Below are 15,932 nucleotides of genomic sequence, written 5' to 3' on the forward strand. Positions count from 1 at the left end.
AAGCACTCAAAACTATTGAAAAGAATAACATCCACCAAGAAGAGGTAAAAAAAAAATAAAAAAAATGAAGGACCGAAATCACGTACGCTTTGGAGTTCCTAGAGAAGTGCTTGGAATTCCAGATTTGCAGCATCTGGGGGTATGCTTGCTTAGCAAGGCAAAGGTTGATAGGTCCCAGACAAAGCTAATTACAATTGCTAAATAAAAAAGTATTCTCTTATGATGAGAATTAAGCCATTGAATTGGATGAAATTACTTGTTGCCTTCATTGAATGTTGATGGAATATAATAAATAAAGTTGACCCACTTCTCCTAAAGTTTTAGATCAAGATTGATACGGAAACACTACTTACTACTTTAACATATCACAATTAACTAACTAAATTTCACGACTTATTCTTATGCAAACATGTGAACGTTAATCTAACTACTTGGATTAAGATGACATCACATCCATATTCCCATGAACTTCCTACATTTGCCTTGAATTTCTGACAGGACTATTTTGTGCGTGTCGTGGCTTATCAATAGCCCTCCTCTATTAGAACCTTGTTCTCAAGGTTCAATGCACAATGCTTTCTTGAGTGATTTTGGTTTGAATATTCGGATTCCATCGGCTATGTCAGTTCTAAGTCCTCCCATGAAAGTTCCTACTAGTAGTGCTTTTTGTGTTCAGCCTTGTACCTTGTTTCCTAGTTTCTCGACCTCTTTTTGATAATCCCTAACCCACCTACTTAATTTTTGCTTCATCAAAATCTTCACATTCGGAAGGACCGAAAAGTGCCCAAAGCTCTTCCTTAAAAGCATCGCATGTTACTATTTTCCCCTCTTCTTTGTAAGCTAGGTGTAGTCATTGCCACCATTGATTAGCCTCTCCTTCTAGGAGGAATTAAGTCAAGGGTACTTTTTGTGCGTGCCTTGATATTCGAATAATTGATTGACTCAATTAAACCATTCTGTTGGGTCGTCACCCGAATACCTTGGGAACTCAAAATTAGTTGTCTTGGATATGAACACATGTGGACCACCTTCCATGCATTTGCGATGGTCTTCCTCATTACTACTGAATTGGTCGCTGCGGTCATTTTTTCTGCTGGACCTTGCTTTAGTGGTAAGCAACACTTCAGGTAGCTTGTTGATGGTCTCTTCAATATGACGCAATTTCTCCAAGCCTATTTCCATTATACTCATTTGATCTTGAACTCCACCAAGTCTAACCTCTAAAGCCTCGATCTTTTCTTTTTTGGATGCCATTATTAAAAGCTCAGATACTACTGATATGTCCCGGTCAAAGTTGATTCCAATTGTTAAATAAAAAATGATTCTCTTATGGCGAGAATTAAGCCACTGAATTGGATGAAATTACTTGTTGCCTTCATCTATTCAATCATGAATGTTTAACAACACAAAAAAAAAAAAAAGGTTAATAAATGTTAAAGAAAAATTATGATTTGGATTGAAGTCTTCTTATAATTTGAGTTATATTGATCTTCCTAATATTTGTTTACACGGTTATCAAATTGAATGGTTAAGATTTATTTTCTTATTAATTGAATAATTAGATCAAAATTCAGAATATAGTTCAGATCAATTCATGAGACAATGTAAATCCATTTTAATAAACTAAGGGCATGTTTGGTTGCTGGGCCAAGAGTAGGACTAGACTAATTTTCAGGATAAATTTTTTTATTCTATTAGTCCCATTTTTCACGGGTCTAAGTAAGTCTAATTCTCATATCTTATTTTTGGCCAATTTTAATATCAATAATTTATTTAAGCTTGCATTTAATCTAGGATTAAATATCAAGACTTTAATTCAATAATTTATATAAACTATTATTTAATATTAAACATAAAAATATTCATTTATTTATTTATAATAACATTGTTTACTAATTATTAAATTCAACCATAAGTAATATAATTTAAAAATAATTAAACTAACTAAATACTTATTTTTATTTCATTAAATTAAATTTAATACAACTCTATCCAACATTATATGAAACAAAAGATAGCATTATATACAAATCCAACTATGATGCAATTGTGATATCATACCACAGTTATTTTCAACCATTTGATTTAGCTATGGTGACAACTGTGGCTGGATCTAATGACTGGGTGTAATTATGGTATAGTACCACATTTGCACTATTGTTTTGTCCATACACACACGCACGCGCGCGCGCGCACACTCACACACATATATATAATCAAGCAATCCCTATCTTACATGTATGTAAGATACATCTTCCTCACATGAACAGTGTATGTGTGGGATTCACGTGCTATTTATGTGAGAGGATGTATCTTACATACATGTAAGATAGAGGGATCTATATAATCAAATCTAATCTCATTAAATTTAATTCAATCTAATTCTAAAAGACAATCTAATCAATCCGATCTTCCAAACGTATCATATGGAAATGATTTGACCAACTAAAAAAAAAACTTAACTTTCAAGATTAGAATCCGCATCGTATGGCCCAGAGCGCATCTTTCAAACAATAAAATACAAAAACAAGTAGGTGATTGTACGAGATCGGGTTATTGGAAAGACTTATAGAGTTCGCATTTTTTATTCTCCCCTTTTAATTCACTATCACGGTATCAGGATACTACTGACAGAACCCTAATTCAATTCCCCAGTTATAGTCTAAACTGAGCCAATGTCTCGACGGGAGAGTCGTGATTCCGACTCCAGACGACACCGTTCTCGATTCGACCGTGAACCCAGGTGTCCGTTTTACTTATCCTTTGTATTTATGTTCTCTTATATTGTATGTTAATGGTTATATAATGATGAACTGCAAATGGGTTTCATGTTTAGAGGCGAGCCTTAATTGGAAAAAGTAAATAAATGGAGTTGACGTATGGATAATGACCTATCGTTTAAGGGTTTTTGGTTATTTGTTGAAATTGGGTAGGTGAAACTAATGGGAATTCAATGGTGTTTGAAAGTTTGAATTTTTTTCCTCAACTGCAAGAACCATTAGAAGATTATTATTTTAAGGCGAGAAGGGCAGGCTATTTGAATTACAAATCAATATATTTTGCATGAAAGTATATTATTTTATTTATTTTTATGCTTGGGTTGGATTTTCATTTTAACTTTGAATGGAGTTGTTGGCAGAGTTGGGTAACTTGTGTTAGTGACTAGAGGCTTTTAAATCCTGATGAGGCTTTTTTTTTTTTTTTTCCTTCAATTATTATTATCATCATCGGTGGCATTAGTCCTAAGAGGTCTCGGAGGGATGGAAAACCTGTAGCAGAGAGAGTACCCAGTAGCAATAATTTGGATAATGATCATACCCATCGCCGTCGGCTGCAAGCTGCAGTACCACTTGAGGCTCCGTCAGTGCCTTATTCTAAGGGTGAGAGTGGGTCTCTAGCTAAAGATTCTGACAAGAAACCTAATGGATTTCACGAACAAGCAAAAGGTTCTTCTGATCCAACTGAAGCTCCTCGGTCTCAATCTTTTTTTCAGGTTTTTGTTCAGTATGAATATTCATTATATTCATGTTTTATGTGTGCTTCTCTTTATTGATTGCATGATGTTTGCCTATATGGTGAGTATGTGATGGACTTGCTGCATATTTTAAAAATCTGTAAATGTTTTCTTTACAAGATATTACTGGTTTCTCTTAGAGAAAGATGAGTTCAAATAGTTCCTGGCTATGCTGGTTTCCACCCTTTAGGTAGTGGCAGTACGTGTTTCACATGTAAGTTTAGTGTGTCAGTCTAGAGTCTTGCTGGCTATGAATTCTAGCTGGTTGGATGAAATTTGTACATTTAACTATCTCCATATTTGAAAGTAATGGGGTTGGCGTGAACAAAGTCATAAGACTCTTAAGAAATTGCACCACAATTGGAAGCTTTCATGAGAAATAAACTAGAATGGAAAGATTATGGAAAAGCATGATTTAAACAATTAAAGTATGTGACTATTAACTCATATTAGGGCAGCGCATTGACAGAGTGGAGGAAGTAAGCAGTGAAAAAATTGTGGTTTGCTGGTTGCTTAACAGAAAATGAGTAGCTCCATTGAAAGTCTATGGTATTAAGACATATATTTATCTTCTAGATTGGGACCATTGAAGCATACTAGATTAAGTACGTGGAACGCAATTATTCCCTGCTCTTATGTAGATGGTTACCTGTATGAATATCTGCATACAGCGTGTCCCAAAGTTTATTGAGCCTTGTATCCAGGTTGACATAAAAATTCTTCTGCACTCTGGATTGATCATTTGGTCAATTAAACGTGCTGTATTTTTTTTGAATTTAATTACTTGGTCGTTATTCAGTGTATGCAAACCTTTTTTCTGGGCTGATGTAGCAGGATTCTTGTTCGGCTCCGTGCCTAGAACTATACAAGTAGTTCCTTGTAAATAACAATCTTAGGCTTGCCTGTGCGTGTCTTATTACAGCACGATGAGCGTAGTAATGCCGGGCAAGTTGGTAGAAGCTTCAGTCGCCGAGCTGCTGGTGGTGAGTTTCGAACTACATTTTGTTTTTTTTTTTTGGCCCGTTTATGGTCCCAAATTGCTCCCTTTGTTTCTTACTCTATAACTAATGGTGTGTTTGTGGTGGGATTAAGAAATGAGAATGGGAAATGGGAATTATTAGTAGTGTTTGCTGCAAAAACCATGAAGGAATGGGAATGCAATTGGTGATGGCCCTACAAATTTAGAAAGGAGGAATGAGAATCTCATTTCCATGGGGAGGTGAGAATGAGAATGAGAATGGAGAATGGGAATGAAGAGTGAATTTATATTTGTACCCTGGGTGAAAATTGAAAATTCCGTTTTACCCATTTAAAAATAATAATAACAATAACAACAGCAACAACAACAACAACAATAATAATAATAATTACTATTATTAAAATAATTATTGTTAATAATAATAGTCACAATGATTATATTAAATGATGACAATAATCAATTAAGGTCATTTTAGCAACTTGCAACAATTTATTCCCATTTTAAGATAAAGTTAACACATTTATAGCAATATAACTCATTTTAATTTTGATTCCTATAGCAAAGTAAACAAGTTATTCGTATTCCCATTTTTTTTTCTGGTTCTAGATCATTCTGATTACTAAAAACGCCCATAAATGTGCTTGTGGTGTGTCAGATGAGACATTGAGAGATGAGACATTGAGATACAAGGAATAGTTCATATTCTGATATTCTTTTATTAATTTTTTAGGGGGGTCATTGAGATACAAGGAATAGTTTATATTCTGATATTCCTTTATTAATACTTTAGTGGAAGCTTGAACATTGTTTGTTGTCTCAACCACATATCACTTACAATATCTTTCCTTTTAAGAGCGTGATTGGCGGAGGGATTCGAGGAATCAGAAATATGAAGGAGCATCAGACAAGAAAGAATCTTATGATACACGGCAAAGAGATGAAAAAGCGCAAGCTAAGGGTGATGACAAGAGTGTTTGGAGCCATGATGGATTCCACAAGTTGGAAGCTGATCTACAAGCACCTGCCCGAAAAAGACGTGCATTTAGAGAAGAGAAGATCCCATTGGACTCTGAAAATGCCGATAAAACAGCACTAGAGCAAGTCAACCTCAGCGCTGCTGAGCGACCTCCATTAGGAAGTGAAAGAAGGGAGGATAGAAGCCGCAATTCCCACCATTCAGAGATATATGATAGACCACCTACAAGAGAGAGATTGGCAAACAGGGAAGAATCACAGAGGGTTGGCTACCCATCAAGACAAAGGTATGGTAGTGGAGGTGGTGGTGGTTTTGGTGATTATAGGGGTAGAGATAGATATGACCGAAGGCAAGAGTTTCACTTGGGTGGCACTCAAGGTGACAAGTGGAAGCATGATCTGTTTCAGGAGGCTAACCGGAGTCCAACCCCGAAGGATGAAGAGGATCGGATTGCCAAGTTAGAAGCACTCCTGTCTTCATAAGGAAAAATTGCTCTCAAGAGTAGACTTCAGTTTGCATTACTGCACTTGTTTATGAAATTAGCACCCAACCCAATATATTGTGCTTGAATATCATTTCGGTGCAAGGTTTCCCATCTTTTTTATTTTTTATTTATTTTTTTAATGGGTGCTACTCATGTTGACGACCTTTTTGAATTGGATTTTGTTTTCTTTAATCTCCTCAAAATTTGATATTATGTTAATCAAAAAAATTTTAATCCAAATGATAATAATAATTATAACACTTTTCTCTCTCTAAGAATAATGAGATAAAAATAATATAATATTAAATAAAAAAACTATAAAAAATAACAAAATATTTCTTGTAAAAAAGAATTATTTAAAATACATTTTAGTAATATAATTTATTTTATTTAATATAATTTTTTAAATAAATAATAAATTTTTATTTAAATTTTTATTTGCTGATGCTGTTAATTTACCAAGTAACAATGAATTATTTAATCTCCTTACATATTCGTTCAATTAAATTAATTTTCCTCTAAACGACGTGGTTTCTTGCTGAATTTGATTAGCTTATATTACAATCGACAAACGACGTCGTTCCGCGTATCCCGCCGGAAAAAAACTTTCTGGCTTCTGACGTGAAGAAGGGAAAAACCGCTGCTTGAAGAAGCTGAGACAAATCGCTCGGTCTTAATCTTTACACTTAAGAAATCTTAATCAAACGCAGGAATTAATTAACAGAAGAAATGACATATGATTATCGATCTGTCTTCGACGGCGGAATCATCAGAGCCGAATTCGAAAAGGCCGGAATCAAACAGCACTTCATTCCTTTAATCTGGAAGTACGTATTTGCTTATTTATTCAATATTTTTGCACATTTTTTTTAAATTTCTTTTACTAGTAATTTTGGAGCTCAGGGAGTCTGATGTGATTTTTGCTTTGTGAATGGTTGATGATGATGATGAGTATAGGTACGTGATTGAAAACCCTAACTGTGAATGGGACGAATTTCCATCTTTGCCCTCCGCGGCTTACTCCCTCCTTCGCTCTAAATTCAAGCCTCTCACCTCTACTCTTCATTCCGTCGTCGACTCCAGTGATGACGTCACCACCAAGCTCCTCGTCAAGTTGCAGGTAGGTACCTCAAACAAGTTATGATTCTATGAGGATGATTTGGAAGTGCTATTCCAGAAATTGAGTGTAAGCACTCTTCTGAAAAAGCACTTATTTAGAAAGTGCTTCACCAGCAAATTGCACTCAATTTTAGCTAATATTATATAAAATATGCAAAAAGCAGTTTTAATTGGTGTCTTCTATATTGCTTATTACAATTTTATCTATGATGTTAGTAATGTATCTCAGCTTGTGTTGTGATGGATTGCCAGAATGGGGGTTTTGTGGAGGCTGTGATAATGAGATATGATAGTAGCTTGGGGAAGTATAATGGGAAGCCGCGTCCTGGTGGACCAAGATCGACCTTGTGCATATCATCCCAGGTAACATGAAGCATTTTTCTTGGACTGAAAACTAAAACCAATGGAGCTTGTTTTAGGTGTACCCCTGTTAACTAGTTTGAAGTTTATCAGGTTGGTTGTAAAATGGGTTGCAATTTTTGTGCTACGGGAACTATGGGATTTAAAAGCAATCTGTCGTCGGGAGAAATTGTAGAGCAACTGGTTCATGCCTCCCGTTTGTCAAACATACGCAATGTTGTTTTCATGGTAATTGTGTTTTCCATTTGCTGAGTTGTATCTTTACTGTATCAATCATCAGATAAACGTCCTTGAATGTGTAAAATGAGTTATTATGTATCATTTTGAGGCTGACACGGTGGTTTTGGTTATAATTCTCAAATCTCACCTTGGGGCTTTGGCTCAAATAGTGAAGGAGCAGCCTGGGGTTGGTTTGGGGTAGGTTAAAGTTCCAATTTTGATTATGTAGGAGGTGAAGGTAAGCCGAACTTTCATTACTGTAGAGACATTTTCAAAAAATTGCATCATGGATTGATGCTCGCATTCACTCAAGCATCTAGCTTTTGCTATTTCCTCCTGAATTACTTGATTATAAGCAGTTTCTATTTGAGTTTTTGAAGCATACATGTAAATAGAAAAAACAGATTTTCGTTAATAGCTTCTTTTATATGGGTCCATCCTGTTTCTATTAATATGCATATGATTGTGCTAGGGCAGTTCATAGTGGGCAATCAGCAATGCCTTCATAAATAATAGTAACAGAACTACATTCTCTATCATCCCTTATTGGAGTTTACCTCTGTGTTAAGATGGGTTGATGTGCTTCCAGTCGACTGCAATACAAATGGGCTTTCAAAAGATTTAATGCTTTTTCCTCCCTCTTTATTCTTTTTTATGTTTTTTTTTCCCTTTATTTTAGTTAAATGATACAATTTTCTGATATCATATTATACAAAAGCGAGGGTGCAACTTTGTCCAAAATTGGTGCTCTAATGTAGATGGAATTAATGCACGCTTTTCATTTTCTGTCTTGTTAACAGGGAATGGGAGAACCATTGAATAATTATGCTGCGTTAGTAGAAGCTGTTCGCATCATGACAGGACTGCCATTTCAGGTTTCCCCAAAGAGAATAACAGTGTCAACAGTAAGTGCACAAACTAACATCATGTTTTAGTGGCTCATGAATGTAGACGATACTTGGCTGACTAGCATCCCAATCGCAATTTATCTTCTCTAGGTTGGTATTGTTCATGCTATCAACAAGTTTCATAGTGATCTACCTGGTTTGAACTTGGCGGTATCCCTACATGCACCTGTTCAAGATGTCCGTTGTCAGATAATGCCCGCGGCTCGAGCTTTTCCCTTGGAAAAGCTCATGAATGCACTTAAGGAATACCAAAAGAACAGGTAGGCATATATTTACCATTAATTTTCCCACTAATTAAGTTCAGATTGTTCTTTTGTTTTCCTGGAATCATTTGAGCCTCATTTAGAACTCATTTGGTATTTCAATTTTTCAGTCAGCAAAAGATCTTTATCGAGTACATCATGCTTGATGGGGTGAATGATGAAGAGCAGCATGCTCACCAACTTGGCAAATTGCTAGAGACATTTCAAGTGGTGAGAACTTGAACTTAACAGCTGGGAGTATACGAAAGACATTTTTATGTTACATTTCTGCTTGATCGGAACTGCACAATTTTTCCAGTTTGACATTGACCCTCTCTCTCTCTCCTTTTGATTACTTAGCCGTATTGTGGAATGTCTAGCATATGTTTTTTATGATCATATTATGATCATCAGTACATTACAGCTGTATCACTCAATACTTCTTTTTCTTAAATCTTCTTCTGACCGAGTGCCTTGTGAAGCAGGTTGTGAATTTGATACCTTTTAATCCAATTGGTAGTGCCAGTCAATTCAGAACTTCCGGCGACAATAAAGTATCAAGTTTTCAGAAAATTCTCAGGGGCTCCTATAATATCCGGACAACGGTTCGTAAGCAAATGGGTCAGGATATAAGCGGCGCGTGTGGTCAGCTGGTGGTGAATCTACCTGATAAGATGTCTGCTAAGAGTACCCCGCCAGTGACGGATATTGAAGATCTTTGTATTAGATAGTCAAACTCCTCCAAAGACCCACTTCATTATCTCCAATTTTTGTTTCATAATTATTGTTATTATTTATTTATGTTCTTTTTTGTGTTTTTGTGGTTGTGTTTTTCGGCTGTGCCCAAATGATGAATGAATCTCAAATTTCACAGTTCATTATTCATAACAATCCAAACACGCTATACAATTGCAACTACGGAAAGGTTATGTGGCCATCATTACAATTGGTTTCAATGAGCCTGACCACCGTAAATATAAATTACATGAATAAATAATAATCTCAAGCAATTTTCTTTCTCAAATTCAAGAAGTTATTAGCTTCAATGTTCATCTGCTGAGGACAAGAATTAAACCTTGAGCCAGTACCAATAGCCTGAGAAGGAGCATTTACAGAACCTTTGATAGCGCCACTAATAAATTCAGCTCCGGATCGTTGCCCTGGAAATTCCACAGCAGGCTGCTGAAAATCTGACCTTGCTCGCCGGTGGGAAGATCCCTCAAACGAGTCTCCTCCGATTAACAAATGGTAGCTACGACTCGAACCCACAGAGAAGCTGCGGTAGCTGTGGTGTGGCTTTTGCTTCTTCATCGCATGGACAAGATATGGAATTAGCCCTTCCATTATAACCTCTTTTTTTCCTTCTTTGATTAGAGTTAGCTTCAAAGTCTATGAAGTTTTGGTTTGCCTATGACAAAAGTATTATGAACAAGTTCATGTATTTATAACCATGAAATGGTTCGATAAATATATTGGGATAAATACAATTTTGCTTTTGTCAAACATAATGTATCCTTTTGACTTTGGTGCTTACAGTTGGCAAATTAGATAGCAATTGAAAGTCATGGCTATTTCTAGTGCCCGAAACACGGTGTCCGTGGGAAAAAAGATGATCATTTTTGGTTTGACCATCTGACTTGTGCGTGCACAATTATCACGTTATTTAGTTTTTTAACAAGAGGGGTAAAATTTAATAATTGAACTTGCCTAATTCTATTGTCACTTGGATGGTATTGGACAGGTTCATTTACAGTTGGCGATTGAAATGGAAAGCAAATTTGACTTGGTGGTGGCGTGTTAGTGGCATATTTTGATTGCCTTGGCGGCTCTAGATTATTGAGGTTTGATAGATATAACTACAAAGTTATAATATTAAAATATTTGATAAATATTAGCTCTATGTCCTGAGAGCTAATTTGTTTTGATCCACGACTTATATGATGAAAAACTTATAATATTGTTACTATTTTTATCAAAATTATTATTTAAAATCATATTTATTACACAATATTAATTTTTATTTTAGAAATTTAATTTTTTTAATAACATATGTTGTTTAAAAGATGCAATATCTTAAAACCAAATAAAACCATAATTCTTAGTCAATTTTAACACGTGTTTGTAAAATAATGCCAATTTATGTTGCACGATTAAAAAATAATAATAAAAAAAATTCTTAGTCATTTCCAACAAGATAAGATCGGAAACATAAGAGCAAATTTTAAAATACATTTTGAGGTTGCTGGGAGTCAACGTCCTAAAAATTTTTTATCGATTATAAGGGTGGAGCTATCTTAACACATTAAAACACTTACTACACCCACGATTTCACAATAATTTTTATTGCCAAAATATTCAGTAAAAATATTACTTTTAAGGACAAAAGAAAAATAAATAAATAACAAAAAGTAAAAAGCCTCGCTATGGATGATACGAATTTTTTTCATGAATGCGAATGGATGACAAAAGAAACGCAAGATTTTTATTTTTTTAATTTCTTTTATGCTATATCTAAACGGAACATTTAATTGTAAACCCTTCAATGACATATTCCATAATCTGTTGTCATTCCATAATCTGTTGTCACAAAATTGTTAGATTCATCGGATTGCTTGAGTGTCAATATTGATATTTAGAATATCTACAATTTTGAATTTGAAAAATAATAAATAATTGAAAAAATACGTGATTAGTAGTCAAGATTTTGGCTATAAATAAAGGGGCTCATTCCCTCATTTGCTCATCCAAATTTGAGAAGAGTTTTCTTGTATTCAGCGAGAGTTTAGAGAGCTTGAAATTATAAGCTCTTGTTTTAGAGTTTTGAGAGTTTGGGTGTATTGAGATTTTGGAAAGTGAGCTAAAATACTACAATACTTATAACTCCTTTTTACTATTAAAATAATTAACAATTTACAATATACAAATAAGAAGTTAGAAGGTGAAGTAAATAGTAAAATAAAATGGTATGCTATAATATAACATAAGGATCAAATGCTATATGAATCTTTAGTTTGTTATAAACTAATTAAAGTACAAATAAAATTTAATTGATTATCTTTTATACTTTGTACTTACAAATGTAAAAATCAAGATTTTTAACGGACGATTTTGGAAGGGATTAATAGGTTCTGCTTTCGGTGACGCAATGGTTGTTATGTTGAAGGACTAATAAAACTATTGCATTCAAAGTTTGGTGGTTGAAACCATGGACGGCATATGGAGTCACTCAAATTATTTTTTAATTTCTCAAATTTTTGAATCTATGCACGCTTTTGTCTTTTTCCATAACAAATAATTATCTATATTTCAAATTGGAAAATTGACTTCAAATTTAAGAGGAAAAAATTAAATATTTCAAACTAATCATTTTTTGTTTAATCAATACACGAAAAAAATAAAAATAAAAAATTATAGTGAAACATAAAAATCCAACTACATTTTCTGTTAAAAGAGTCGGTATACTACTTCGTGTTCTAACGAAAGAATTGGTGAAAAACATGCGAATACCGTTTTTTGAATTCGACCCAGACAATGGCGTGACGTGACATATTTTAGTTGTTTACATGGATGTGTAATCCTTGATTAGTCAAATAGAAAATATTCTTTTTTCACTGAATATGAATTAACGAGCTTTAATTCAAACAAAAAATAATGAGCATTTTTAAATTAGGCCATACTTAATTATATCATTGCAAAAATTTCATAACATTTGACAATAACATAGTACTATCATGTGGGTGTGTGTGTATATATATTTCTATTATCCAAGAATTTGTAGTTAACACAGTAGGAGGCCGATAAGAAATAACAAAAATACATAACAAAATTATATGTAAAATTGGTACTTAATAGGTGCAGAACCTTGATCTACCGCTTATATAATGAAAATTTTATTATTTTTTTCATAATTATAAATTAAAATTTGTACTTATTATGTATTCACAATATTAATTTTTATATCTTAATTGCAGCCATTGCTCCACTGTACCCAAAGTCCTTGAAGAACATCTCCACACATAATTATTAGTCAGGAATTACTTGATGTCTCATGTCATTATGTTCAAAGACTATTGTGGTTAATTGTCACAGAGAAATTCTATAGTACATCAAAGGTTCCTGTCACAATTTGATGTAGAATCATTGGCTAATAATATCTAGACAAGTGACAAGAGAAATTTAAAAAATTTCAAAACAAAAATAACATATTACCCTCTTTTCATTATCCCTCCCAAATTCTCAATTTTTGAAAAGTTAAACAGACAAAACATTAAAATTTTCTCTCTCATCCTTAATTAACTCAATCTTATTCTCTTTTTCATTCTCCTGAATCGTCGTCTATTATCTTTGTTCTAGTGGCTGCCATTTGTGGAACATGGTGAAGATTGAAGAAGAAGAATTTTTTTTTTCTTTTTTTTCTAATTGATGAAGATGATTTTAGTTAACTTTTGTCACTACGAAGCAGAAGATTTCTGTTGACGGTGAAGATAAGATGATTTTTGAAACATGAGTCTTGCCATTTTTATTAAAACTTTCAAACTGTACCCAAATTTCAATGTCAAAGGTTCCAACTACTATTTCACTTTTCACTGTTGAAATTTCATTATCTTGTAGTATGAAGATTCGATTTGGAAACACGAATCCTATGCCTCCCATTCCAAATTGGCTGCTTCGCCTATCTATTCTATTCTATTTTACTATGGTCGGCTTGGAGACATCAAAGGAGTCTATTCGGGTATGATCATAGCTTCATTCTTTCATTAAACCTTAGGTTAGAACCGAATGGCAAGCGGAAAATACCATTTAGAGTTCCAGCAGCCCCGTTTTGAAGCCAAATCAACAGCAAGGACAATGGCCAAAAAGTTATATTACTTACCTTAATTTCATTCCTTAGGCAAACTAAAATGGGTATTAAATGAACTAAAGATTCACCAAACCAAAAAAAAAAAAGTTAAATTCACCCACCACCAACAGCCATTATTTGAGCTTACTCTTCTGTTAGCTTCAGAGGAAACCATTAAAACTCTTCCTGTAATTATGAACTATTGATTCTGGACCTATATTGTTAAAATTATTTACATATAACACATAAATTAGTCAAAGTGTTGATCTCTCTCTTTTTTTTCTTTTTTCTTTTTTATGGGAGTGTTGATCTCTCTTCAAAAAAGATGATAGATGGAGACTTGAAACAGAGAGAGAAAATAAGATTGAATTAATTAAGTGAGAGAGAAAAATTTAATGTTTTATCTTTTACTTTTGAAAATCTTGGAGGAATAATGAAAAGAGGGAAATATGTAATGCTTATTTCAAGATTTTTTAAACTTCCATTGTCACATGTCTTAATATTATTAGTTGGTGATTTCATGTTTGATTGTGATGTGAAATCTCTAATCTGCTTTAGAACTTATGATTGAGATGATGGTATCAATTGCCTGCGGATTAAAGAAAAGTATTCTATTAAGGGCCAATTTGAGAATGTTGTAATTTCTAAAATAATTTTTGTTAGTTATGTTGTTGGAATAATTAGTTGCGAAGAGAATCAATTAAGTGTTTGGTAAATTTTATTTTCAAAAATATTGTGAGTTTTGAAAGCAGTTACGAACGTTTAGTAAATTTTATTGTTAAACTATTGAAAGAAAATAAATGACTAAAATATATATAATGTACAATAAAATTTACTTATACATATAAAACATGTACATATAATACTTTCAATTAAGTATGATAATAATTTTTACTAAAAATAATATTTATAATATATTGATTTTATTTTTTTATCTTAAAACAATTGATAATTAAACTTATAATATAATGAACCAAATTTAATAATAATTCAACCACCAAATTGATATTAATAAATTTATATTGAGGAATTATAATAAAAAATATTAAATTATTGATTTTGTTTCCTTCGAATAAGGATAATTTTGGGTTTAGGTAATAATTTTAAGGATATTTTTGAAATTATATTAAAAGATAAAATTAATTTTTAAAATCAAAATTTAAAAGTTACTCCTTCTTCTTTTTTCAAAATCAGTTGCAAGAAGACTGATTTAATAAAAATAATTTTGATTTTTTATTTATCAAACACTTAAAGTTACTTTTTTAAAGTAATCTCAAATGGGCTCTAAGATAGACACAAAACGATGGAGAAACTGTTGGGTCCACCTCATTTGGGTGGCCCAAGCCCAAGTTTCATTAGTTTAGGTGTTTATGTAATTAAAGAAATATTGTGGGGTTAAGTGAAATTAGCGAATAGAAAATGTATATATAAAGAACAAAAGCATGCGGCGGCCCCAGTCACAAAATCCGAAAAAGAACGGAAGACAGAAAAAAAAAAAAACACTGAACTAAATAAAAAAAAGAACGAGAGAGGGAGAGAGAGAGAGACAGCGGCCTGAACTTGGTTTGGAAAGGGTTTTAATCTTTGTTTGAGCTTGATTCTAATTCCATTTTTTTTTTAAATTTAAAGAGTAAACTCCTGGCATCGTCTTCTATAATTCTACTGGCCTTAATTTTTATTTTATTTTCTTATTAGTTGTTATTTGAGATATTTACTTATTGGACTGACAAATATTAAACTGTTACGGCAAATTAAAATTTTTGATATTCTTAATGTTATTAGCCTCTAGAGTTATTTATAAAAAAATTTGTATTGTAATTCTATTGATATAGTAAAAGATTATATCATATTATGGTCTCGTAATTTTTTTCGTTTTGGGTTTTTCACGTAAAATATTGATCTCTTATAATTGATTTTTTAATTTGAATTGTGTTGATTTATTTTTGCCTTATTAATAAATGATACACATCTCATTTTAATCATTTAATCAGATAAAGGAGTAAAAAATTTAATTTCCGCTTAATTTGCAACCGCTTGTGTGAGTTCTTTTCCCAATAGTAACATAAACCGATCGACTTGTCTTTTCAAACTCAAAGATGCATCTATGACCCTCTGCAGCAGCTGGAACCAATTTGCTGAAGTTAACTTCTTGAGCGAAAGAATGTTTCCTGCATGATTGAAGATCCTTGTGAGCCAGTAATTTAAACAACAGCTCTCCCTCCTCCGTGGAGGATGATGTGTGAAAATGCGTGAATCCTTTTCAGGTAAAAAATTAGAACTATATCATTATG

General features: G+C 33.0%; 3 protein-coding genes across 3 annotated transcripts; 2 read left to right on the plus strand and 1 right to left on the minus strand.

The window, feature by feature from the left end:
• The first annotated feature begins 2,532 nt into the window (after nt 1–2,532).
• LOC102607092 (uncharacterized) lies at nt 2,533–6,145 on the plus strand. The gene is made up of 4 exons (XM_006486855.4): nt 2,533–2,743; nt 3,241–3,493; nt 4,437–4,497; nt 5,347–6,145. Exons 1-4 carry the CDS (start codon nt 2,676–2,678, stop codon nt 5,949–5,951), a joined length of 987 nt encoding a protein of 328 aa, XP_006486918.2. The 5' UTR covers nt 2,533–2,675; the 3' UTR covers nt 5,952–6,145.
• A 337-nt stretch (nt 6,146–6,482) lies between these two features.
• Nucleotides 6,483–9,679, plus strand: LOC102607675 (hypothetical protein). Its single transcript, XM_006486857.4, has 8 exons — nt 6,483–6,780; nt 6,911–7,073; nt 7,325–7,435; nt 7,526–7,660; nt 8,452–8,556; nt 8,650–8,819; nt 8,933–9,032; nt 9,287–9,679. Exons 1-8 carry the CDS (start codon nt 6,683–6,685, stop codon nt 9,530–9,532), a joined length of 1,128 nt encoding a protein of 375 aa, XP_006486920.2. The 5' UTR covers nt 6,483–6,682; the 3' UTR covers nt 9,533–9,679.
• LOC102607383 (uncharacterized) lies at nt 9,657–10,234 on the minus strand. The gene has a single exon (XM_006486856.4). The coding sequence runs from the start codon at nt 10,143–10,145 to the stop codon at nt 9,804–9,806; it is 342 nt and encodes a 113-aa protein (XP_006486919.3). The 5' UTR covers nt 10,146–10,234; the 3' UTR covers nt 9,657–9,803.
• Nucleotides 10,235–15,932: the final 5,698 nt, after the last annotated feature.

This window comes from Citrus sinensis, chromosome 8, assembly GCF_022201045.2.
Source record: "Citrus sinensis cultivar Valencia sweet orange chromosome 8, DVS_A1.0, whole genome shotgun sequence".
Taxonomy (NCBI): Eukaryota; Viridiplantae; Streptophyta; class Magnoliopsida; order Sapindales; family Rutaceae; genus Citrus; species Citrus sinensis.

Coding starts and splice junctions, on each gene's coding strand:
- LOC102607092 (XM_006486855.4), top strand. CDS start 2,676: ATGTCTCGACGGGAGAGTCGTGATTCCGACTCCAGACGACACCGTTCT. Junction 2,744..3,240: donor CGATTCGACCGTGAACCCAG/GTGTCCGTTTTA, acceptor CGGTGGCATTAG/TCCTAAGAGGTCTCGGAGGG. Junction 3,494..4,436: donor GGTCTCAATCTTTTTTTCAG/GTTTTTGTTCAG, acceptor GTCTTATTACAG/CACGATGAGCGTAGTAATGC.
- LOC102607675 (XM_006486857.4), top strand. CDS start 6,683: ATGACATATGATTATCGATCTGTCTTCGACGGCGGAATCATCAGAGCC. Junction 7,661..8,451: donor TACGCAATGTTGTTTTCATG/GTAATTGTGTTT, acceptor TCTTGTTAACAG/GGAATGGGAGAACCATTGAA. Junction 8,557..8,649: donor AGAGAATAACAGTGTCAACA/GTAAGTGCACAA, acceptor TATCTTCTCTAG/GTTGGTATTGTTCATGCTAT.
- LOC102607383 (XM_006486856.4), bottom strand. CDS start 10,145: ATGGAAGGGCTAATTCCATATCTTGTCCATGCGATGAAGAAGCAAAAG.